This window comes from Mycteria americana, chromosome 9, assembly GCF_035582795.1.
Source record: "Mycteria americana isolate JAX WOST 10 ecotype Jacksonville Zoo and Gardens chromosome 9, USCA_MyAme_1.0, whole genome shotgun sequence".
Lineage (NCBI taxonomy): Eukaryota > Metazoa > Chordata > Aves > Ciconiiformes > Ciconiidae > Mycteria > Mycteria americana.
This window is the reverse complement of record NC_134373.1, coordinates 13,849,114-13,875,225: the sequence shown is the minus strand read 5'-3', so window position 1 is coordinate 13,875,225 and position 26,112 is coordinate 13,849,114. Positions and strand designations below refer to the sequence as shown.

The following is a 26,112-nucleotide window of genomic DNA, read 5'->3' as shown; positions in this document are numbered from 1 at the left end:
ATTTCCTTTTCCACCATAAAGCTTCAAGAGCTTTAGTGTCTTGATCATATGATGCTACTTCAGTGCATCTGTATCTCCCTACAGAGAATGGCAGAATTGGAAAACGGCTGATTTCTGCTACTAATAAAAAACACTTGTCTTTTCAGCTTCATATCAGATAGGTGAAGTAGTAAATTTTGCCCTGGGCTTTTTTTTTTTTTTTTTTAATCAAGTGAAGAAAGTTGCCACAATCACCACAGAAGCAATTTGGAAGCTAACTCATGTTAGTTCAAAACATGCATCTGAACCTTGTCAGTCAGTGCAGCAAAACCAAAATGTTTGAAAGATGATTTTAAAAAAAGGCTTTCTCAGGAGAACTACAGCGCAGACTCAATAACGCACCTCAGCTGTTCAACGCATCTTTGATGTTATGAAGAGATATTTGTATCAGTTTTATGGAGCAGTTAAGAACACTGCAACCCTTGAATTCTTTAGAGAATAAACTGCAACAGAATACATTTGGAAAATTTTTTTGCTGATCATTCATTTAAACCAATAAATCTTAGAAATAGTCATGATAATGGTTAGAAAACCAGCAAACAAGTTAAAAGACAGAAGAATAAAATCTCCATAAAAATGTTTTTATTCCTTATCAGGAGAGATGGCATATGAAAAGAGGATCTATTGTGAGCTTTTCAACAAAAGAAACTGCAAAAAACCAGCAATCCTCTTAAGTAGCAGAGACACTGGGGTATCCTGTTCCAGGGCAGAAGATAGCTATCAAATCCATCTCCTTGCCCTCTTGCAACACAGGGAAGTTACAGTTTTCAGCAAGAGGCTAAAGAAATTATGTCAACAAATGCTACTCTGAAGCAGCTGTCCAAGGGCCAATGTTTCCCCCTGCTCCTCATCAGTCTTCATCCTCATCTTTCATTTTCTTCTTTTTCTTCTTCTTTTTCTCTGTATTCTGCAAACAAATAAATGTTGCTATGAACAAACCATAATGGAGAAGCAAAGCAACGTATGTAGCTAGGCAACCAAGCTCACCCTCAAAGCATCACAGCAGCTTCCACACTCAGCAAAGCACAACCCAAGAGATGTCCCCTTCCTCTGTTGCTAAATGTGCTCAATGTTTACAGCACAGTGGGGCCAGTGGGCAAGGGAACAAGGGAAGCTGCTGCTGCCACCACTGCTGGCAGCTCAGCACTGTGGTCAGACTGCTTCAGGCAGCGTACCTGCCCTAAACAGAGGGGAGAAAGTAAAATCCCACATTAAGAACAGGATTTCAAAACTGAGCAACTAGTTTGGTCTTGTCCTCTCTACTGTTGCTTAGAGACATCAAATGATGCTTCAGCAATTCAGCAGGTACGGCCTCTCCTCCCTACGAGTTCTAAACACTAGGCAGATGCCTGTGGATTGGCACCAGGGGACACTCCCCACTAGAAAAGATGCAGAAAGAGAGAAGACTAAAGCTGGGGGTGGACAGAGGAAAGGAGGGGAAACATTCCTGGTACATGGAGGCATTACAGTCACAAATTTCCCAGACCTTATTTTGTAATGCAAATCATCTTGGACATTACAGTGATGGATATGAAATAAAGTTCCTAGAGTAAAACTGTCCTTGCATACCATGGGTTATACAGATAAGAATATTTTTCCCCCTCACTCCACATGTTTTGGAGAGAATCCATTCCCATAAAGGATCAGGTAGCTGTGCAATTCTGTCTCACCTCAACTGTGGGGCTGGTGGGGGGTTCCTCACTCCGTACCTCCTCCTCTTCAGCTTGCTTTTCCTTATCCTTTTTCTTTTTCTTCTTTTTGACAGGTTCATCATCTACAGTTGTGTCTTCTGTACCACAGAAGGAAGAAGAATGAAAGGCAGGTTGTCAGTTATTAAGAGTGTAAAAGGCAAAAGGAAAAGCTTTCTACAAGATGTGAGAGGATACAACGACGATAATAAGAATGCAAGATACTGAATATCACACTGCTCCTTCTTTACATCTCTCTACACCTATTTTCTCTCTGCTTTGCCCTTACCTGCATAACTACTCCCTGCTACAATCAAAATACACAACTACCTAAGACACAAGTGACAGAGTTCAGACAGCACTATTCACATCTGGTACAAACACCACTCCTATATGCTGCTCCCAAAGTTTGAGACAAGCTTGCATGTTTTCATTTGTCTGCCAAATTACCTTCAAGTACTCTTTCTGAAAACAAGACTGTCCACAGTTTGGCAAATATTTTCACCAGCATCACAAGAGCAGTGGAAGGACTCAAACCCACATTAGGAATGTGTTCAGCCAGCAGTAGCTTGTTCACAACTGATTTCCCTATCCTGATGTTGGAAATCTGCTAAGCAGCAGACCAGTTTTCTTAACCATTTAGACTGGCAAACACAAAGATCTCTTAATGCTGAGCTAACACAAAGCATTTAATGCAAAAGCAGAAACTCTCTCCTGCCCTGGAAGACAGGAATTGAATTATTTATATAAGCTGAGAGGAATGTTAACCCAAGGAAAGATTTACTAATGCCCTCTTACATTTATTTTTCAGAACGTCAACAGCTGGCCTACCTAATCACAGTGGTAAAGGCACTATGATTTACCACCCATTTTCTAGAATACATACCACAGTCTTAGGAATCTCTAGGTAAAGAAATGAAGCAGAAGTCATTACCAAGCTGACAGCCTATGCAATAACCAGGCTGTTACTGGAGCATACCCAAGTTAAATTTATTTGCACAACTGAGTCAGTGCTGGATACCAAGTTTCTCAGTATGTAGTACTCACGAGTAAGTTCATGACGTAGCAACCATTGTCCTTCAGTAGCTACAAAACTGAGATGCCGAAACCAGTGGTGTTTATGGTGTGTACAGTTGCTACTGGAGGTGTGACTCAAAAAAGATTTACAAAAAGAACAGAAACAAAACCGGTGCAATTATAAAAAACCAAAAAGACACAACCTCCTAACATCTTGATTGTACTTTGTCACAAGTTTAGTTCCTCAAGGCAGCAGAAGGATTATACGAGTCAAAAATACACTTCAATCTTTGCCTCTAACATAAGCTTCAGACAAAAAATTGGCTTCAGGGTAAAAAATTTCTAGACGTGTCTACAGGAAAATACAGCCAGCTAACACATGCAGTTTTCTGACATTAAAAAAATGCCAGAAGCAAAACAGCAAAGGATTCCAGATAAAGGAACTGGTAAATATAATTGTAAGTGGATTCTGCCATACACATCATTCACAGTGAGCAGTGTGCAAGCATAAAGTATTCAAAACATATGTACAAATAAGTATTCTCACCTCCCTATGTATGACTTAGGGAAATAAAAAGTAGCTGAAAAATAAGCATAAACTACATTAAAGTCATACAGTACAACAGGAGCACACGCATCACATTTTGCTATGTGACACATTTTCACTCAGCTGGATTGGCAAGCTATGCATTTTCAAGCAAAATGTTGGGTGGTAACCTTGGAAAAATAACTTCTTGTTATTACCCTATGTGTCATCAAGTCTGACACACCAGGCAGTGGAACCTGTCGCAATTTACAACCACAGATGATGCACTGTGAACTCATAGGCACTGTCACTTCTCACAGCTAGCAGCAGACACATTCCTGAAGATTTCAGTTGCTGCTTTCTAGCAAAGCTCATCACAAGATTTCACATATTTGTACCTAGGCAGAATGAGGATAAAGACTCCAGAGGTGCTGGTCTTTTCCTTCTGGGTGCAACACTTCTAAGTCACTCAAGCCCAGTGGGGTTTCTTTGTGATTCACAGCAGCTGACAAGAATGCCAACAGCTCTTGCTATCAGGCACCAAGGCACAAAAAGCAGCGCCCAGAAGAGCAGTTTGATTGATGGCCCTGTGCAGTGCCGGAGATCACCAGCAGTAGTTCCACTCACCCATTTTCCACCAGTTTCCTCTAAGCTTTTACACACCAGCCTGAGGTACCCTCCCTCCTCCACATGATACTCCGCATGTACAGAATCAAGTCACACTGCCTATCACTAAAGACACCATGTCATGATGTTGCTGTCATTTAAGGCTTTGTGTCTGGCAGGGTTCACTCCATTAATTTAAGATGATATTTCTCTTTTCAAGAGAGACCTTTCCAAGTGACTAGCTGCTACTATATCCTGATGCTTAAACACAAGCTGAGCGCTTCATTGGGGGCACTGGCTAGCCCTGTTGGTGGTATGCATTGTCTAGCCACATTCAACTTCAAAAACTGTAGTCACAAAAATACCTGTCCTATTTCCCTTCCCCCACCATTAAAACAGGTTTTAACAGACAACTCCTTAAGTGGATTATAACTTGTTTCAGGTACTATCCTTCTGCTTGGTTTCTTTTTAGGTGTAAAAGGTGAAAGTGGTTTGAAGTCATGCCTCACCCCCAACCCCCCTGCCAGTTCCTATATCCTATCCTATACATGCACCCCAAACAGGGAGAGAGAAAACGCCACACATCTCATCTTGCAGTAACATTTACATCACTTTTCAGTGGCAGCTTCCCAGCTTATTCCTGTCCCTTACTCCCTTACCTTCCTCTTGTAATACAAATTGGATCAAAATTGATCTGGTTGAGGAACTCCTTTTTTTCCCTGGGCTGCATTTCCACCACCCCCATTTATCATGCAGCTGCACAAACAGCATGGGGAAGGAGGGGGCAGAGACTTCTTTCACAACACTATGTCTGGATGTGTAATCTCTGACCAGGGAAAAGCTTAACAGAGCACTGCATCAAAAAGAATAGAGCCAAGAACAGCAGAAATTAAAGGCTCATGGATATTCAAGTGGACACGCAACATAAATCTTAACGCTGGGACCTCCTCTGCACTCTTCTGTGTATTACGGAACTTAATGAACTACTCAAACTTCTCAGACCACCACCACCCCCCTTCTAGCACGCTTTACAATCACACCAACCATATTGGAAAAGAGCAAGGTCATGGTCTGTCTAGCCTGTGTCGGGGAAATCCATGTACTTTGCTGGGTGGTCAAATACAAGAATTTGCAAACATAGGGGCAGTGCTATTTTAAAGGGTTCAAGAGGACAGGCTGAAGGGATTAGTTCTGCATACAAGTGATATAAGTAAGTTCTCTGAAAACACTTCTTCCATAGTCTGAAGCAACTGGCACAGTTAGTTTTAACACCCCAAGTCTCCAAATAAAATGACCCAGTTGATATGAAGAACTGCGAAAAAGCAGGAGCTATGAACCACACATCTGAAGGATGCCCTATCTTTTCAGGAAGAAAAGCAACACATCTGAATCCTGTACTTCAGGTTTTGGTAAGTTTTTTTAAAAACAAAACAAAAAAAAACCAACCCCACCACACCAACAAAACAGCCAGCACAGATTTCAGTAGTCCACAAGTATTCTGAACACCATCTACTGCTCAATAATTCTTGGTAGCTCAAGGATACCTGCTAAGCTGCACCCAGCCCCTAAACCAGAAGGTTATCAATGCTCAATAAAGCAAAGGAAGCAAACACAAGCAGGTTTTGTGTATAAAAGCATGAACCATTGAATAATATATTTATGAACTGAAACATCCTCCTCATACTGGAAGAGACCAGGCTGGAAATGAATGTAGTATTTTACCTGCAAGCAGCTCATGCCTGTGAGATGTCAACACTTGCTTTGATAACGCAAGGCAAGCCCAAGGGAACAATTCGGAGACTATAGTAAGGGAAGTTAGTTCAAAAGATTATCAAAAGCAGTAGCTGTGAGAACACCCACATTGTCAAAAAAACAAATGGGCAAAGTTCAGGCCTCCAAAGTCCTCATGTGTCCTTGTCTCATTACGATAAATACAAGAGAACAAGCTGGGACATAGATCTCAGCTTTATACCACAAAGGATTCTTTCTCCCTCCAGTGTAACTTTAATTCTCAGCTAAGTTTAGGTTCCTACAAGTTGCTCCATCCATGTACACAGACACCATGAACCAACCCACGTGTGGAAAGATCACACTTCAGCGTCATCTGAGCATGAAGAGGTACAGAACAAGCATAACTACACTCTGATACTCTAGAACACAGCAGCACAGAGAAGGGCAGAAAGGGAAGGCTCTGACAGCCCTCACCTGCTGCAGGCACAGGTAGCTGACAAGACTTGGGAGTAACTCATGCCCAGATCTGGCTCGGGGGTCTCACAGCAGTGACTTGAAGTCATCTTCCTTTTCCTTTTTTTTCCCCTCCCAAGTTACACACTGGGTACTCCACTATCATAGCAAATATTAGGCTAGCCATTTAGAGGTGCTGAAGTGCACACTGAAGAGAAGAGAGAATGTTTCTCAAAATGAACCATAATATACAACCAGATTATTTTGAAGTTGCAGTCCAAACTCTTCCTTCACACAGTAACTTAGACAAGAAAAGAACAACTGTGGCCATAGTTCAGTTTTAGCTCTCCAGAGAATAACAATTGTTCATGCATTATGTACATTCAGACCAAAATTGCCAAGTGTCATTTCACCTCAAATTCTGACATTCAATGTTTATATGTTGAAACATGCCAGAAAACATTTCTATACAGAATAAAACAGTATTCTTTAAAGAAAACTGGGCAAGTTCTGGTTTACAGAGGACCTTTTTTGTCTTCAAGATACTGAGGCCCACTAAATACAAACCTGCTGAGTAAGAAATTCTGCAAGAAGAATATGAGTAGAGTTTTGTTTTTATATGTTCTTATATGCTCACAACTGTTTAAAAGAAGATATTTAAAGTAAATTGACTGCAGTCTGGTGTCAGTCCATAAAGGATTTAAAAAAAAAAAAAAATACTGTCACACTCCACTGTCATGGAGAATAACCAGGTATTGTGGCTGGCTGTAAATGTTAAGCCCCACTGCACGATGCATACAGCGACACGCCAGCAGCACAGAGGCAGCAACTAACCTTTCATCTCCGCTTTGAACTTCTTTGCTTTCACAGCAACCTCTGTGCCTTGTTCTTCTACCTCCTGAATTTTGCGTTTCTTTGAAACAGCAGGAAGCGTAGAGTCACCAGATGGGTCAAATATTTTTACTTCGCTGTAATGAAGAAAACAAGTCAGTTTAAGTAACAAAAAGAAGAGCTAGCCCCCAGGTAAGATCCTGCAGTTGAACATAAACTTTCTGACACAACCTCCTGAGAATAGTCGCAAATCAATTTCGCTCATCTAACAAAGCATCTACAGGTAGTGAGCCCCTTTTTCAAATACATGAATCGTTCATCAGTAATCATGACTACAGGAGATACCCCACGAAGTACAACTGTCTGATCTGAACAGAAGATAACAGTTAAGAGTTGGGTTCTGGTTTATATCTGTTCAAGGCTCTACAGAGCACTTAAATTACCCATTAGATTGATCCCTCTGCTGCTGAAAGCCTATCAGCTGTGTATGGTCACAAGCATAGCTCCCTACAGTTTGGCAAGTCCATATAAGCATACCTTAAGGGTAATATATATACAGGATTAGAAGTAGCTTTTACTTTTTCTGCACTGCCTCTCCACCATTACGTTCACAGGGCACAACCCACAAGGCAGGGTAACACTATGGCTCATCTCTGTATCACTTGTATCACTGACTTTAAGGGACATGCGAATACCTAATCTGTGTCTGAAAGTACCTCTTCCTGAATACTGCATGCTCCTTTGTTCAGTCCCAAACTCCTCTACAGGCTGCAGAGAACCAGCTGCCCCGAAACCCAGTGCTCTTTAGTTGGACCTTTTCAGGCACAGTTGAATCATCTAATGCTTCTAGCAACGAAGCAATTTTTTTCTTACTCATTCAGAACGGAATTCCTACTGAAGGAGAAAGTTTTAAAACTGTATGCCTAAACTATTCCCCCCGCCCCCAGCCACATACTGAGCATCTCAACTTCTCTAAAATAGGAATCTGAAGTAGCTACCTTGCACAGGTTACAAAAGCAACTGAGACTAGCGACTAGACTGGTAAGCGTGTGGTAATGCTAGCAGACAGTACCATCAATTCATCCTCTATGCACCAGAAATTATTCTTATGGGTATGAACACTGCATATTGCTTTACAGAAATTGATTACGCAGCCTTTTGCGGACAGTAGACTCTGCTTCAGTTAAACCCAGGCAAGAGCTCACTGGCTTCCTCGTCATTGTCAAAATACTATTACCACTACTACAAAAAAAAAAAAAAAAAATCAGCAAATAAACATGCCAAAGATAGGTAATGCACTCTCTCACATCTTTTTTGGAAAGCATACTGAAATGCTTCACTTGAACCTCATGTCTAAAAACTACCTCACAATTAACTTCTGAAACATTACTTTGATCTAGCTAGTTCATACAAGATCCATAGTTCCATACAAGACTAAGAGATTCTTGCTAATCTCCTTAAAACACTAGTTTAGCCCTTCAAACAATCTCCATGAAGCAGCAATACTGCCATTTTTGTACTACAAGGACAGTTTGACAGGGACTGAGTCAGTTTCCCTTTTAGGCAGCCAGACTAAGCCAAACAACCAGGAATTATCTTCAGTCTCTCCCCCAAGCCTAGACACATTTGCAGAGCATGTCTAACAGTAGGAACATGTCCTGGCAGGAATTCATGACTCCTCATTTCAAGAGGTCAAAAACCTGCATGCATGTAGTCTCCTCAACACCCTCCTCCCTAAGCTACTGCCTCCTTACACGCCCTGATGCTTCATTTACTGACACTGTCTTTTCAAAAGCTGCTCCAGAAATCACAGCCATCGCTACACTTTGAAATGCCTAGCATATGGAAACGAAAGTTACAGCTAGGCTTGAGAAGGATGTTTGGGGACTCCAGATGGGTGCAACAGTGCTATTTTTTTCTCACAGAACTAGCACCCAGCCCTGGTTTTGCTGAGCACTTGCCCCGTCTATGCCGAAGGTTCAGCAAAATAAGCAGGCCAAGCTAAGAAGCCTGCAACCAAATTAAGTGAAAAACCCAGATGTCACAGCTCAGACTAATAATAACCTGTTTCAATCCTTAGATGTTCAGCTGTCCCAGTTGCAATTTACAGTGTCACTTAGGGCACCAGAAACTGCTCTAACAGCATCCAGAGTACAGACCCTATCTATTGCTTAAGACACATATTACTTATCACATATGGGACCTAAACAAGGAGATGAAGCTTTGCTCAAAACAAGTGGTGCTTTTTTCTTTCCTAAGAATAAGACTAAGTAGGTCTCTAGGACAGCTTCCATTAATTCAAACACTGATTTCCTCAAATTTAATTTATTCAGACTTGTATTAAATAAAGCTACTACATATTAACTCCCCAAACTATTCCACTTTTTGGGCTGATGCTGATAGCACCTAAATATACTTATCTGATGATGTCAGTAATTTACTACTAGAAAATCAGGACTGTTTCTCCAGTTCACTGGCTTTACTGCAACTGTGAAATGCAGGAAAATGGAAATTCCCATTAGCAATGGGACTTGTCATTAGTGTTTAAGAGCACAGAAAATGTTTTCTGGATCTTAAGTCAACTCAGCCCACAACCAAAAAGCTTCTCAGAAATAAAACCATGGGAGAGTTATTTATACTCAGCCAAGCTGAAAGGAAAAACTATTCACCTCTTGTTTTGATACTTGTCTGTCCTAGCCAAGGCTTTTCCAGTGCCACTTATTCTTCTTATCTACAAGAAAAATTTAGAAGTGAAAAACAAATCTACTCATAATGAAAACAATTCACAACACAAATTCTACAGCTCTTGAAAGGAATTAAAAATGTAAAGATAGACATATATTATTGGTCAGGCTCTTGTGTACCTGTATGAGTCTTACACCTGGGAGTAGAATAGTGACAGGGAGGTAAGTGGGGTGAGAAAGGCATGTCCCTTTCTAATATTGCTCTTCAAGAGCCCAGTTCAATTAAAGGGCATCTAGTTCTGGATCAAAAATACCACAGCCACATGACATACAACAACATATGTCTAAATTCTCAAGACCAGCACAAATTTGTGCACACTTTCTTTTTTTGCAAGGGTAACTGCGTGTCAGGGCAGGTCCCTATGCCTGGCATAAAGCCAACCTTAAAACCACAATACAGGCCCCAAACTGGATTTGAATTAAATTTGTACTTGTCAGGTGATCAGTTTGTGTTTTGGTATTAACATGCCTCCTTGCCTTTGTTTTGATGGGAAGCATCACCTCCCATGAAATGCTCAAGGAGGAGCAGGCAGGTTTTTCTGGATTTTTTTTTTTTGTTCTAGCAATGCCAGTACTACAGCATTAGTATCAGAATTTCTAGCTTGGAAGGCTGAACCTAGTCATCATTTACAAGATCACATGCAGCAGGCATGCCACCTAAAAGAGGAATGTGAACTCTACGTTCTCCCAGCATGCTGTGCTGATAGCAACAGATGGAACAGCAGGTACAGAGAGGCAGGATATGCATTAGGCGATGGTAGGGCAATGCAGCAATTTGCAGAATAACATCTTGCTTTAGCTACAGAGAAAGCTCCTTAAGACTAAGCATCACCAGTGTTCAGGTTTTGGGGAACCATGGTGGAAAATGGGGGGGGGGGGGGAAACACACGACACGCCCAAATGCGCTTTCTTCTAAGGTGAAGAGAAAGAAGCTATGAAGTAAAAAGCAATCTTTGCAATTAATACAGAGATGTAGTAGAACGTAAAGGTATGATGTTACTCATCTTGTTCAGAATCAAGATTTTTCAGTATAATATAAATGAAGACAGGCATGTAAACAAGAAAAACTGACATACAAACAAATGGATGCAGCCAGCTTACAAACCCTACTGTTCCAGCTGAGGTTGGGAGAAACTACAGAATAAGAATGACACTAGATCACACAACTGAGTGAAGGGAAAAGACTCAGAAAGCAGTGCATCAGAAAATCATACCATAAACAAGAATGTCAGCTTCATGCAGCCCTCTGCTAGACTTACCCCTCTCTCTTCCAAAAGCCTCAGTCTTGTCTCTACTTTTAGTCTGTTCTCAGCTCCCATTTCGGCACTGGTATTCTCTCCAAGGGCATCATAACGAATTGTCAAGGCAGTCTTAGCTGCCAGCATTCGAGAAATCTGGAAAAGCCAAAAAGAATATTAAATGCTAAGACTTAACATAAGGCAATGATTCACTCTGATCTGGAAATCGTACCCACAAAAGAACAAAGTAACCATTTACTAGCAGTGTTTAGTCCAAAAATCAATTAGTACATCATTCTTTTAACATTGAAATACTGTTAATGTAACACCTTATTTTCTTGATAGAGGGAAACATCTGAGACAGCAAGTTAATTATACATATCCCACTCTACCCCAACCTTTAGATCAGGTTAGTTTGAGGTGTAATTTCCAGCTGGATAGCTTTCTCAACAATTCAAACACATATTCATCCACCTGCATTATAAAAACCTAAGCTCTTTAAAAGCAAGCCACAAAAGTTACTAGCTTTAGCACAATACCAAGAGTCAATTTTCAAGCCTTAGCTGACCAGTAACAGCTTAGTTTACTGTCATGTAGAAGAAAGGAGTAACATACCCCTTGAGAAAGCCAGTGTTACATCATAACTTAGCAGGAATACATCTGTTATTACTCAGATGTGTCAAATGGACAATCCCGTTTGCTTTTTCAAACAGGAATGAATGACATCTAAAGATTTGTGGGACAGTGGCATTTTCCACGTAACCATGAAGCACAACAGTAAAGCAAGCCATCAAAGAGCCTCACTGTGAAGCTCAAGCCATGTCATCCAGATGTTCATGCTCTGGAAAAAGCCAAGCTGGTAAACAATTCTGCAACTCACCTTTCCTTTGTTTTTGGTATTGCTTTGTCCCACTAGGGAAGCATGATAGATAAGGCCAAATTTAGGTGTGTCCCGTTTAGTCTTCAGTGCTCTGAAGAGTGCCTTCTCAGCGCCCAGTAACTGAACCGTTGAAGCTGGATGTTTTGCCAGATTCAAGAGGGAACCTAGAAGGAGGTGACACAGCAATAGTAATTTGTCAGAGGAGCAGCTAGAGAAGCAGGCTAGATTCCTACACTATTCAAAAGTAGGAAGCTCAGAGCCACCTGTTTCTGAGAGCTGCTTCATGTTCACTTCCTGAAGGACAGGTAAGCCATTTCAGTCTTTCATGCTTCAACTAACTCTGTCTTGGTCTGATTTCAGCAACAAGAAAGAAGGCTGACTCAATAAAACATATTCCACTGGAATAATGCCTAGTCCTGACAAAGTCTGGCAGCAAGAACTTGTAATCACAGAACCGCAGCATAGATAACTGAAATAAGGCTGCTACACCTTGAGCCAGTCTGACTGTAAAAGCCTAATGCCAGTTTGTCAGCATTTTACCTCAGAACTGACTGGACTATCAGCAGGAGGCTCAGTAAGCATCTCAGAAGAGGTAGTGACTTAAGTTGCCCTCATACTCCAAAAAGAATTCAGGCCAACTGAGAACTTCATCATCACAGACTACTACCAAGCTCACGCTGATATTCTCAGATTCCTCAAGAGCTACCTTCCCCCCTTTACCATGAGATATTCATTAGTGCCTTGCATAATGCTTTTAGCTGACCAGCTCCTCAGAGAAAACCTCTGATGAGGTCATCTAAGCTTGATTTACACTGATCAGTGTAACCCACCTGCATGAGCAATGAGCCTCGCTCCAACCAGTTCACCCACCATGATGGTGAGATTAGGAGCAATGGCCATCATTCTGTTCTTTAGGTAGTCGTACAGCTGTGTCCGATACTCAGAGATTTCAATCACCTGGCACAGACAGAGTTTGGTTACAGGAATCAGTATTAGCTGACCAACAAATACTAAGAGCTAAATATATTGAAATGAGGAATTGCTGAGAATTCAATGAAGGAGACTAACAAAATGCAAAATGCACAGACAACCATGAGCCAGAGTTATAGAAAGCTTTACATAGAGCATACTCCCAGAACAGAGCTCCATCCACTAAGTGTATCGGATCTGTACTGCTCATTCCCTTACGCAACTTATTTTCTCAGCAAAGCTCCTGATAAAAGAGCTGACAACATGCCAAAGACAGTGAAGCAGAACAAAAATACTTAGTAAGGACATTTTCTTTAGGACAAAACCCTGGAACATTCAGTTTTCACATAAATCTTTGCCACCATTCTCTTGAAATGGGATAAATGCTCTTTACTTGTTCCATACAAATACACACAATTAGAATGCGCATACAAAAGCAGCCCGGTCTAGACCAAGAACAGGAACTCACTACTAACCCTGCCACTCCCTTGTAAAGTCACAAAGGGATCCAAATGGCACCACTGAAGTCAGAGGGAGTTCACATACAATCTAGATGAGAGCAGGACAGGGCTCCTAACTCTTCTGGGGCTTCAGTGCTCCACTTTTAACCCAGGGTTTATCACCTAGCTTCAAAAGTGACAGACTAAAAAGCAGCTATACAGTAGCATTATCTCAAGGACTGAAAAGCACAATGATGCCAAAATTCCAACCAAAAGTAAGACTGCTACTTTTGGAAGACTTTGTGCAGACATCAACAGTCTGAGATGGCTCAGATGAGGTAGTGACTGTGCACCCTCATGTCTGTACATCAGGAGAGCAACAATATAGGAATCATCACTGCCATCAAAAGTGTGTTAGCAACGCTCTGCGAAAGCCTCTCCTTGGTAAAGAGGCTCTGATATGGCTAACTAAAGTGGCGTTCCTATTGCTATTCATCCACATGTACATACCTGATCACAGAGATGGATTATGTTGTTTATATCTTCTTCCGACACTTCTGTCCCCATGGAAATCTCGGCAGCAGCCTTCACATCCTCTTCGATCTCCTCTGGTAGGATGTCAGAAACATCAGAGGCAGCAAAATTGCTTCTGTCTCCTGTGGAGGACAGATGAAAGCATGTTTGTGCTGGGGGCGAGATGAACTAGTAAAAAAAGCACAGAAACAGACGAAGATAAAAGGCCAAAATAACAACAGCGAGTCAAGTCTGCTGTCATCCTATTCCAAACTCCCAAAATACATGTCAATGTTCTCACTTTATGTTTATACTAGCTGAGAATGGTTGGAAATACTAAATTTGAAACTAGGAAAAAAGCCCTTATTCTGTAACACTGCATACTTCACCTTTCCAGTAGCTGTTTGCGGCAAAATTTTCAGTCACAAGATTTCAAAGGAAGAATTCCAGGAAGCGAGCAGTCATTTACCACTAACCAAACCTATGTAATTCTTCCTACAGTTGGGAGAAAAGCTCCCTTAAAACCACAAGTCTCTCTCTGGACCGCAAACTTCATTATTAAAAAAAAAAAAATCATCAATACAAAGCACATGCCTAAGAGGCGAAGCAAGTGTCCAAAATATCACAGTGGTTATTCTTTCTGCTCTTATGGATAATTATAGCAGTTGTAGTCTCCAAGAACACCTGTAAACAGGTAGTAACTCTCTTTACATCAGTTTTGGGCAGCTAATTTCCAATCTGGTCTGCTGACTAATTGTGATTCTAAGAAGATATGCTGGTGGTTCATGAAGAACTGACTGTTGATATGGTGTTAGTTTTCTCTTAAGCTTCAAAATGGTAAATTGCATCAACATACAGATGCAAGCATACACTACTTTCCTACTGGCCCTATTTACACTGCCACTGAAGGCAGGATTGTATACAGGGTCATGACTAGCTAGATAAGCAAGTGAGTCGCTGGTCTACAAATCAGTGCATGTTAGTATGCAATGCATAAATGGCAACATTCTCCAGGCTCACGCCTCCTTATTACTCACCAACTTTCCGCACACATTTACAATATGCTAGGTTATCTGTGATGATTTTGCCCAGTTCAGGGAAGTGCCAACCATACCATTCCCTACAGCGCATGATGTAGTTATTCAGTTCTTTATCCAAGTCATCAAGAAGTGCTAAGAGAAAGAAGAATGGACTTTTTTTTCTAAAGAGGTAATCTAAAAATGGAAAACTCTCAAATCAACAAAGTTAAATAGTGAACAGGGAAGTAAACTGAAGTATTTTATCCCATGAAGACTGGAATGAAACATAAGCTGCAGTACATTAGAAGTCTTTACTTTTCAGAGAACTGCATAATCCCAGGCACAATATTATAGAAATATTAGGATTCCCATGTGTGGCCTGAAAGTTTCATCACTGGGACTGTCTTGGACAGACTCCTTTAACAGCTGCAAAGCACGTTCCCCTGGAAGGGGAGGAGCAGCCAGTTATGCTTCCTCTCAGTCAGCCAAAGTGCTACACACAACACTGATGTAAAACTTGGCCATCTAATAAACTTTAAGGAAAAATGTTTCAATGGTGAGAAAGTGATCTTGTATTCAATTAGGTGATTTAAAAGACTGTATTAAGCCCTTTAGTTGCCTTTATAATATAAATATACCCAACACAAATCCAACAGGCTCACCATTTACCAGATATGACCAATAACCAGATTTACAACATGAGAGTACAACACCCACAGCATGTATTGCTACAGAGCCCTGAGGCTAAAATATTTCCTGCTAATGCAATACCAACATTCCCACCTGTTGTCTCAGTGGTAGTGACGAAGGAACTGACTTAAATCATTAATTTCAGCTTAACTATGTTTCATCATTGACAACAGTCTGGGAATTAATATTTCAGCCAGGATTCCTCACCACTGCTTCACAGCAAGTATGCCAATTACGATGTGGATGTCTTCAAGGAAGAAGGAGGAATGGGCTTTCCTAGCTGTGCTTACAATTTCAGTCTGTTTTCCATTAAGCAAGCAAGGAGCTGGAATGCAGCATTACACACTGCAGTGGGTTTTACATGCCTAATGTAAGAGTCTATTTCTACATTGCCCTCTATGCAAGATATCACCAAAATGAAGGGTGAGAAAATCCTGTCCTGTGGGGCCCATTCTCCCAACGCTACTCAGAAGGGAGGCATGCTGGGAAGTGAAGTCCTCAGAGGACCAAACTAACACTGCCTGTATTTCAGCTGATCTCTATGCTAAGAAAAAGTGGATGCCAGTTTACTGTATCACCCTAAAAATGTTCCTGCTTGTGGAACCCTATTAAGAAAACACACTTTATGCCTACCTGAACACCAATACCCAATTTACTGAAACATGCTAGGAGGAAATTGACAACAATACTTTTCTGTAACCTATGTAAAGAAGTCAGCTATCCTAAGCCAAAGCCATTAATAATTTAAGCTCTAAATATACTTACAAATTGCCTGGATAATCATGGTATCTACTTTGTCTGGGCTGAATTTCAACTTGTATCGGGAAAGGCTGAGGAGACAGAAATACAGTTTCATCAGCATCCTGACAACCTGCTGCAGAGTATGTCTCACCTGTTCCTATTTTACATGAACATAGCTGTCCATACATTCATTCGTACCAGCTCAGTTTTATGCCACTGACTGCTCTCAGCTGTGGCCAGAAGCCACACTGACACAAGTTTCACAACAGCTCCAACACGTGTACATGCACATACCCTGTGACCAGGGTGAAAGGGAAAGTTAAGGCTATCTGTACCATGTGCAGAAGACCGAACATGAGTGCTGTGGCAGGAAATTGGCTGTTGGTTTCTTCTGCATGGTTCCCCACAAAAAGTATGTGTCAACAGCACTTCCAGTTCTGCAGTGGCTGGAGGCAATCCACAAAACTGTACCAACCCAGCAGCAAATATCAGTAATGCTAATGTGAAGCAACAGAAGAAACTTCCTGGAACAGATTCTCACTGTCTGAGAAAGCCCATTGCCATCTGGCTTTAATGTATTTTTAAAATTTCTCAGTATGCTACAGTAAAAGACACTTGGTATCAATGAGGACTTGCATCTTCAACATCCTTTTTCAATATCAATGCCCACTTTCTAAGCAAACATGCATCTATTTTTAAGGAATTAGCTACAGCAAAGCAGTTCTCTAACTTGCCAATAGCTCATGGACAGGACAAGCTCATGTCAGAATACGGATTAAAAGTTACTCATGAATGAATGCTTGACCCCATGCTGATCCAACAACTTTGTATTTAATTACTGCTCCACTAAACCTAAAAGGCAGTCATAGCAAGGTAGGAAGACAACTCTGCCTTTAACATTTACGTTGTGTTATATGGGTATTTATTTTGGCATAAATCAGCAAGTCATGGTCTTCACCTTGTCTCTCAGTGGCAATGGAGTTTTAAATGATCCATTTGACTGCTACAGAGACATTTCAAACCAAATACTAAAGTACATAACATGCAAAGGAAAGCTATCAACTTCAACTTCAGGTGAAGATGAAGCCTTTCCCTAAAGGGTGGGTGCAAACCAGAAAGCCCTTCCTTTATAAAACAAGATTTCAGATACAAACGTATCTTGATTTACAGAGTATGAGACCATGTCACACACTCAGAGACACACTCAGAGACACTTCGAGCAACACAGCATAGCCAAGGACACAGGAGTAGGGCAGACATGGAATGAAACAGAGCTGTTCTAGGAACTCACCTGTGCGCCAGACCCAGACACATAGCTGCCATCTCTCGAGAAGGGAGGCCTGTAATAAGCCCTTCAATCTGTGAGCGGATGCCTCTCATCAGCTCTGTAACCATTGGGCTGTGTATACAACTCAAATTCAGCTTGTCCTGCAGGATGGAAATCAATGGTCCAAAGTGAGGCACAACAATGACATTCCTCTAAAGCTCTTCTTCCAGCAGCCTTATCTCATTATACCTGGTTTTCCCACTGCAATCCTGTGATCACACAACAGTTTCAGTCATCTTTGATGCTCAAGGTAGCGACACCCCCAGTTCCCCACACATTAACAATTCCAGTTTGAAGAGATTTATAATGCTCTATCTGCTATGTAGACACTGGAACCAAAGATTCAAGATTTTGCAGTTTACTAGAAACAGTTTGGCCACAGAGAGAAAATTCAGAGGTAGAGGGCTGGGGACTTTGGGTCTTTTTCAGAGAACAAAACTGAATAATTAGTTCAAAGTCCTTGGTATTATTCACCTTAACACTAAATCCTCCTCATTTTGCAGCCTACACCAGTCTCCTAAGACAGCATGAGGAGGTGGTCAGCATAAAAATCACTGGAACAGCAAGCAATCAGACACAAGATAGGAACCTGGTATTTGACACCTAGGAGACATTGGAGAAATCAGTCCACCTCTACTGTACTTCTTTCTTCCTCTGGCAGGCAAGGACTGAAGGATGTGCACAAGTGTTTGTAGACTGAGGAAGGCAGAATAATGCATACTCCCAACAAGACAGTAAGTCATCACCCCACTATTGCTGCATCTGTTATCAAGGAATAAGCATGTCTGCCTCACTGGGTTTTTGTTTGGTTCCTCCCCGCCTCTTTTTCTGGATGGGATCATTAGGGAAATTAATTTTTTACTCTGCTGGGTTTCTAACCAATATTTAAGAGAAATCAAGCAAACCTGAACACCTCAGCGCACTTTTACCATGTTATTCACTTGTGTACTCAAGATGACATCTTCCCAGCATACATGCAGTACACGTTTGATCATAAGGATTAGATATCTTCCACACTGCAAACACAGCATTGGCAGTGTAATCCATCGCTAATAATTGCAAAATCTCTGGAACCTGACTATAAGATTTCAGTAGCATGAGACAAAAGGAAGAATGGCAAAATCAGTTATCACCTTTATGACACCTCCAAGTTTGGCATCTGCTACAGCCAATTGTTCATGGGCATCTTTTGCCACTATCTTCTTGAGAATTTTCTTCAAGTTCTTGCTGAGCTTGCCTTCTACAAGAGCTGTGGATGCTGTATAAAACAAAAAGACCAAAGATGCAGTTTCTTTCTCCTCCTAAAACGTGTAAAAATAGTACTCCTAACTTGGTATTTTTATTTTAACTACCCACAGTAGCTCTAGTCTGAGCTGTAATACTACTTCGCCATGCAGTGGCTAAAATCAAAATAGAAGAAAATTATACGCTTGCTCCTTTGAAGGCCTAAATCAAAAACCCTTCTCCCAGTTGTCTCTCCTTTCTCCATGTGGTTTCAGTTCTATTTCTGTCAATTTTGTTTAAGGATCTCTACAAACAGTATGCCATATGCTTTAGATATATGTTTAACATTTCCGAAGGCAAGGTTATATAGGAACATTTTGTGTATCATTTAATTAACCAACCATTTTCCAGGTCCCTTAGTCAGCAACCATGATATCCTAAATTGAGTAATGGCTTATTTGCATCCTCTGATGATGATAATGTACTATCTAAAGCCCAACAAAGAATGATACCAAATGCACTAACTGGGCAGTCAGACACAGACCTTTTTAATATAGCATGTAGCCTGAAGAATTTTAAAAGGACATTCTTCATTCTCAAGTATTAATAGATCTGTAAAAGCTTTACAATCCCACACAATACATTTTAAGCAGGCACTTATACAACTCTTTGCAGGTCAGCTCTGTGCTCCACTGAACTTCTGTGATTGATGCAACATCTTTATCACAGTAAATAGAGCAGAAGCTGGTGACTTTTGATTTCCAGAACCTTAATGAAATGTAAGGGTAAAAATTTAAGTGCTGTGCTGAGTTTCCTCTCAACCTTTCTACAATGGAGATAAATTTCCACCTTTTGAGCTGGCCAATAGCTCCTAACCCACTTAAAACAGCCGCATACATAGTCTTCCCTTCAAAATAAATGTGACATAGGTAGTCTGAATAATCTCTCCCATTTCAGAGATAAGTAAACGTGAAGCTAAGTAGTAGAAGTTTTTTGGGGTTTTTTTTTTGTTGTTTTGTTCTGTGAGGTTTGGTTTGTTTGTTTGTTTGTTTGTTTTAAATCAGCCTAACTATACATGATCTGAATCCAAACCTGTGCAAAAGCAACATAATCCAAAAAATATGCCAGGGAGAGGAATACACAGCAGCTTCAATCTCAGTTGTTTCACTTGCATCTCACGTATGATGGTAGTGTCTCCATTCTTGTTTCCTTAGCTTCCTTTATAAGCTATCCCTACCACATCAGAATATGAAGATCCGTTCTTTAGTCATAAACGTGACCTGGAACATCCATCTACTGATGTCATACAGCACATTCAGCAGTAATAGTCACACCATTTCTGAATGATTAGCTAGAACTTTTATCATTTCTTTCTGTTCTAGTCCACAGCATCACACATTTAAGTGTTGGAATTAGTAAAAATTATTGAATATAAGGCTTTCCATTTTATTTAAACTCCTGCATTTAAGTGGAATACAGGCATTTTTTTAGGCTGAAAAAACCAGGCATAATGTGCATCCATTAAAAAAGGGCAGTTTTAATAATATATGCACTCTGATACCTGTCTGTTGTCTCAGTGGTAGTGACGAAATGTTGACTCAAATCAGCTATATTCAGCTTCAACAAGAATCCATCATTGACAACAGGCTACATACATCAGTCAAAACCTTCTACATGGTGCTCATTAGCAAGCTGCTTGGGAAATAAGCATGGTAGGTAAAAACTAGACTTCATTACATCTCTACTGCACTATAGACTGGACGGATGACCTCATAAAACAACAAAAACTGTTGACTTTGAAAAATTTGTAATTTTAAAAACTAAGCAAAGAAACAGAGCAGGGACAGAGGTAAGTAATGAGTAAACTAGTGCATGACAGGGATTTTTTTCTTTTCTAAGAATGGTGTTAACTCACTTACCAGCAAGTGCTTCTGTTGTGTCCTGAAATTTTTCGAAGTGTTTCAGCTTTACTCTACAGAAGAAAAATACAAGTGTGTAAACAAATGTACATAAACCAGATGCTAGAACCATTTTACCTTTTTACTCCCTCTGCTATTGTAGTTCCCCTATTCTCCCTAAGACTGCAAGAGAGCAGAGATCAATATCCAGATCCTCAAAAAGAAGGAAGAGCACTAAACCTGCTGATTAAGTTTGAGCCTGATGTGACTTTTCAGCTGGGTCCTACAAACTTTATTTAAAAAAAAAAAAGGCATTTTGATTTAGTATTTCTAGGACCGACATAATCAGAAAACCTAAGCCCCCTTTGTGTTTTGTATTTCATATTTAAAGACAAACATCATCCATTTAAATTTCAACACTGTACCCTGATTAACTATGTGTCACTGCTGATTGACTGATGATAGCATCTTCCCACTCATCTTCAAAAGGGAACCTTCTGCCTCTGTGGAATGCATAGGCTGCACAGCTCAGATTTAACATGCTTTTCAACCAAAGGCATCTTCAAAGACTTTAAAACTGAACTGATTCATTGCCCATGAATCCTCAAGTCCTCCCTTGTAATTAGATGTTAGAATACAAATTCTGAGATGAGCTTAAAACAACAGAAAATTCTTCCATGCCCTAACTGTTGACCAGAGCCAAAAATCATATGGACAGTGTTTAACCACACTGTGTCAGATCCTTAGGCCCAGATTCCCTCTCCCCCTCACACAGTCTGTGGTGTTGATATACAGAGTTACAGTTAAGAAGCTATTTCAATCCAGTAAATTCCTTGTCAGGGACAGGCATTTGACTAATCCAGTTCTGATTAACCACTGCTCTTTGTGAGTCAAGTATCTGCAAAGGAAGCAAGGTCACAGATAAAGCTGAATGCTTGAGTTAAGCATTCACAGAGCCCAGCAGAAGCTCCAGGCTTATACTGCTGCCATTTCAGAAAAGCAGGAGATAGGAATTACTTTGATCAGAGTAGAGATCCATTAAGAGCCACATCCTGTCTAGCAAGTGGCCAAGATGATGTTTCCAAGACAAGATTAACAACATTACAAACAAGCAGATGTGGGATATTCCAGCCTCTCTCCTCTAAATACTGTTACAGAGCAGGATAAATCCAAATCACAAGGCATAGCTTGTTCGGAGGTATCTGTTATAACCAAAGCTGGTTAGAAATCTTCCAATAAAAACACTGACTTGGAAGGAATCTACCGTTGTCCCCAGCTTTAGGGCAATTTGCTAGAAAGGCCAGCTTGGTCAGTGGACCCTGCAATCCCTTGCTCAGCTACACAGTGGTGCTAACACTCACTGATGGCATGAGCAACAACACTAACTCTCAATTCACAGTGATTCACATGCTTTTAGTTCCACCTGGATTAAACTTTTTTTTTTTTAAAGAATTTCCTGTGAGCACAAAAACCTGTCATTTCAGCCAGTTCCAGCATTACAAGCTTGGATGTTCTTGTGAAAGCATCCAGATATCCTTAAAATATTGTTCAATTTTTTGCTTCGGTGACACATAGTAATGACTTCTGCAGCTTAATTACACTGCAAGGAAAAAAAAGTTATTTCTTTCACTTTGATATCCCTTTTTAAGTTTCTCTGAGTATCTAACTTCACGTTATCATTGTTCACAGCTTTTAGGTTTTACAATACTGAAAAATAAAAATCAATACTTCTTTCTGAACCTCAGATGTGCATAACTACAGGCAGTCATGTCCTTCCAAAAGTCAGGCTGCTATCCCCACATAAAGCTGCTTACATTTTGTTTGCTTTTTCAGGAGTTTCAAATTCTTTCCATAAACTGTCAACTTCTTGGAGTTTTTTCTCATTCAGAACCTGTGGAAGAAAAAAAAAAACAACAAAACACAACAAAACCCCACACAACTAAATTTAAAGCACTTTTGAACAACCTTCAACCCTGCATTCAGCAGAGAAGACCTGAAGCAGATTTACAGTGTATCCAACCCCTGGAAGTTAATACTGATCAAGTCAATAAACTCCATTTTGGTCACTTCCAGTTTCATAATTCTCTCTCAGCGCTTTATCCTGCTAATATACACACAATATTACAGTGTTTTTACTTTCAACTGAATTACAGAAGTTGCTCAATAATGGCTGGGTCCTTCTGAATCTGCACATTAAAGCAAAACCCTCTCCTTGTTTATCAAAACTGGGCTTGCTCCACCTCCTCTACAGGACTCATTCACAACCCCAGTGACCCAAAACCAAACCTGTCAGTACTTTGAGAAAATACAAACATGTCTGGGATGCCTAACAGGAAGGAGTGATCCCACAAGTTATTTCCATTAATCTGAGCTAGCCCAAGGAAGAAAGAGAACATCTCTACAAAGACAACTTTTCATCACAGCTTGGTAATCAATTGAGCCAAGAATTACCTAAGAGGCAGCACTGGGGGAGGCAGCACTGGCTTAATCCCATCTCTGTACAAAGGGGATCCCCCTCAGTTTTTAAACAGCACAAGACTAACAATTACACCCCTAGAGCCTACACGTATTTCACAAAACGCAGAATGTACTGCAATTTCCTAGAAAAGCGCTCAGGGGAACAGTACAGTCAAGATCTTTACAACATTATGTTCTTTACACTTCACTCAAAAATCTTGTGGTTGTCCCCCCAACGCAAATGCCACACAATTGCAATTTGACTTGGTGCAGTGCATAAATCGTTCTTGGGATTATGAGATTTTGCTCCCTTGCAGATTTTTAAACCCTGGTCAAAGGAGGTTGTCTTTTTTAAACTCAATAAATAAACATAGTAACTCTTTTTCCACAGACTCTGAGGCACAGAAAAACCTCGGGGCAACTCTTCCTTTCCTCAGCCTGATGATTCTTTCCTCCAGTTCATCTTTCCTGCCCCAAGGTCCACAGAATTCTCAGCCTCTATAAACAGACGTGGGTGCATAGAGAAAAATAAAGACATAGAAGCTGCTAAATCAAGGCTGTTCGCATATAGAAATTACATGCCTATGGATATTTTGTGTCCTGCAAGATAGTAAGACTCCTTGGAAAAAGTCTTACAAGATCTAGAACATGGCTATGCCCCATTTGCTCTTACTATTTAGACTATTTGCTTCTCTGATGGGAGCAACACCTACAAGGGAACAGCTGAGAGCTACACAGCTTGCAGAGGACAACAGTTTTTGATCGCCAAGGCATAAAGGCAGAGCACAGTTATGCTGGCAATGGACATCTGTAGGCACTGCTGAAAAGGGAAGTGGGTGACCATGACTGTCTCCCAAAATTCAGAAGCACAAATTCTGTCCAACCCTCAAGTAACTAAAAACCAAAAAACACCCCAAACAAACAACCTCCCCAAACCCCCCAAAAAACCCAGCAGTGCCAATCTTTAGAGACTGCTTTAGAAAGAAAAAAAGCTAAACTCTGCAGAGAATATTTTGATATATTTGAACATACAAGTGTTACAATGACACAAGTTTGCAGCTGAACAGCTACCCTGCCTAAGAAAAGAAAGCTGTGTGATTGAGAGCCTTGCCCTGCAGATGTGCACCGTGACCAAGGCTTTCACCGCATCTGGCCTGGGCAGCTGCAAACAGAAACAGCATGGAAAACCAAAGCTTGTCTCAAAACATATATTTTAATAAAATACTACTTCTGCTCAGTTCCAGCAGACAGCTTTCACCTCTCTCCCAACCCAGCCCAGCCACCGCTTGCAGCCTGCTCTCTCCTGCACAGAGCAGGGGTGGACAGCCGCCTTTGAGCACTGCTCCTTGAGGCCCAGTGCTCTCTGGCTGCTCTGCACACACCGCAGCCCGGCCCCACGCCCCAGCTGCCGACACCTGCAGCTGAGTGCTGCAGCGCTTCTGCAGAAAGGCTTCTTCACTTCTCTTTATGCCCCTCCTCCTACCTTTGCTTTATGCCTACCCTGCTTCCAGAAATTAAAATATGGGTTATTTTCAGCCCCTCCTGGCTCCTGTGAAAGGTTAAAAGGCCTTGGCTCACCGCACAAGAGGCAACTTTTTTTTTTTTTAGTAACTTGGAAGGTGTAGGATACTAGCCAGTATGAACATCCAGTGAGCAAAACCTTCAGGGAGATTGCTGTATGTGTTACTTCCCCAGGTATAAGTGTTGGGGTAGGAGGGCAGAGAACAGAAATGCTTTTAGAAGTATTTCCATCTTCTCCCTGAGGCTTACATCTTGAAATCCTCCTTGCCTGAATTGCACAGCTGCACTCCAATGAGAAGGAAATGTCGCAGGGCAGATGAATTAAACATAGCGCGCTCTAGAGCACCCAGGGTGTAGCTCTGCAGCAGGCTAGGGCAAAAGAAACCAGCGCCTTGCTCTCTTTGCACCCGCATTTGTGTTCACACAAGCTAAACCCAGAAAAAAAGACTAAGCTGGGGGGAAAAAAATACAAGTCTTATGATCAAACTATGAACAAGCTGGTGGAACTGTACAGGCATCAACACTCAAGCAAGAGAACAGGCCAGAGGGGAGCATGGCACTGTAGGAGCTCCAGTTTAGACTCGTTCAAAGCACCGTGAAACTGCAGCCTTTTGAGCCACCTCATTAGGAGGCTGGCAGAGCCCTGTGAAGCGGTCTGTTCCTCCCAGCCCACGCTCACGGCCGAGCGAAGGAAGTCAGGCCACCCACCGTACCTGCAGGCGTGCTCGCCCTGCCCGCGTGCTCAGCCAGCCGACGAGCCCCACTTTTGGAAACGCACTCAGGCCAAGACACGCCACACACCCGTTTGGGAACACGCTGCCTGCCTGCCTCCCACGCCCCCCTTCCTGCATCCACAAGGTTTTGCTGGAACTTCGGCCAGGAGGGCACGGCTAGGAAGAGCAAGTGGTCAACATGCCCAAACCCGGATACCTCCAGAGACTCCAAAAGGGGCACGGCCACGGGTGCACGCCCTCCTTCCAAACCCACTGCTACGGGTGGCAGGAAATGAGCGCCGTGGGTGAGGCTTGGCAGGACCACCGAGGAAGCCCCCCCTCCTCCCCCCAGCCGCCTTCAGACTCCAGCTGCAGCGCCTTCCCCGCGCCTCTGGCCCGAGGCCTCCCTCACAACGCGGCCCCTCTGCTCCTACCCCCCCCCCCCCGTCCCCAGAGGGGCCGCACAGGCCCGCCGCGCGGAATGACTCCCTGAGGAGCCGCCCGGGACGGGGGCACTCGCCCCCCGTCCGCATTTCCCCCTGCAAGCCCAGCGCACGCCCGGAGCGCTCCCCCCGCAGCCCTCACTTCTGCTTCACCGCAGGACGGCAGCCGCCCCCCGCGCTGAGACCCACCCGGGCGGGGACGGGCCTCGGCCGGGCGGGAGGCACCGCACCTGCCGGCCCCCCACGCCTCACCTTGAAGATGGCGTAGCCAGCGGCGGTCTCGAACAGCACCAACATGGCGGCGGCGGGGCCGGCGGCAGGCCCGGGGGGGGCGCAGCCACGTGCGCCAGCAGACAGGACCCCCGGTCAAGCACGCGCGCGCCGGAAAGGGAAATGGCAGCAGC

The 26,112-nt window shown here is 42.1% G+C and overlaps 1 protein-coding gene and 4 non-coding genes across 6 annotated transcripts; all 5 read right to left on the bottom strand.

The window, feature by feature from the left end:
• Positions 1–606: 606 nt before the first annotated feature.
• On the bottom strand, positions 607–26,112 carry NOP58 (NOP58 ribonucleoprotein). Of its 2 annotated transcripts, XM_075512463.1 has the most exons (15): positions 25,961–26,111; positions 22,389–22,465; positions 20,596–20,648; positions 18,586–18,710; positions 17,417–17,553; positions 16,150–16,214; positions 14,713–14,847; positions 13,673–13,818; positions 12,584–12,710; positions 11,754–11,917; positions 10,895–11,029; positions 9,561–9,622; positions 6,895–7,028; positions 1,710–1,828; positions 607–946 (listed from the first exon to the last, which is right to left on the bottom strand). In XM_075512463.1, the coding sequence occupies exons 1-15, from the start codon at positions 26,003–26,005 to the stop codon at positions 890–892; spliced, it is 1,581 nt and encodes a 526-aa protein (XP_075368578.1). In that variant the 5' UTR covers positions 26,006–26,111; the 3' UTR covers positions 607–889. The 2 variants fall into 2 exon arrangements, with proteins under 2 accessions (XP_075368578.1, XP_075368579.1); XM_075512464.1 differs by lacking the exons at positions 607–946; positions 1,710–1,828; positions 6,895–7,028 and adding an exon at positions 9,311–9,379 and having other exon boundaries at positions 25,961–26,112.
• Positions 12,332–12,417, bottom strand: LOC142414881 (small nucleolar RNA SNORD11). The gene has a single exon (XR_012777240.1). It is a non-coding gene; the product is annotated as a small nucleolar RNA SNORD11 (small nucleolar RNA).
• Positions 13,485–13,568, bottom strand: LOC142414882 (small nucleolar RNA SNORD11B). The gene has a single exon (XR_012777241.1). It is a non-coding gene; the product is annotated as a small nucleolar RNA SNORD11B (small nucleolar RNA).
• Positions 15,474–15,561, bottom strand: LOC142414885 (small nucleolar RNA SNORD70). The gene has a single exon (XR_012777244.1). It is a non-coding gene; the product is annotated as a small nucleolar RNA SNORD70 (small nucleolar RNA).
• LOC142414884 (small nucleolar RNA SNORD70) lies at positions 20,238–20,326 on the bottom strand. The gene has a single exon (XR_012777243.1). It is a non-coding gene; the product is annotated as a small nucleolar RNA SNORD70 (small nucleolar RNA).

Coding starts and splice junctions, on each gene's coding strand:
- NOP58 (XM_075512463.1), bottom strand. CDS start 26,005: ATGTTGGTGCTGTTCGAGACCGCCGCTGGCTACGCCATCTTCAAG. Junction 18,711..20,595: donor CACAACAGAAGCACTTGCTG/GTAAGTGAGTTA, acceptor TGTTTTATACAG/CATCCACAGCTCTTGTAGAA. Junction 11,030..11,753: donor ATACCAAAAACAAAGGAAAG/GTGAGTTGCAGA, acceptor TGGCTTTTCCAG/ATTTCTCGAATGCTGGCAGC.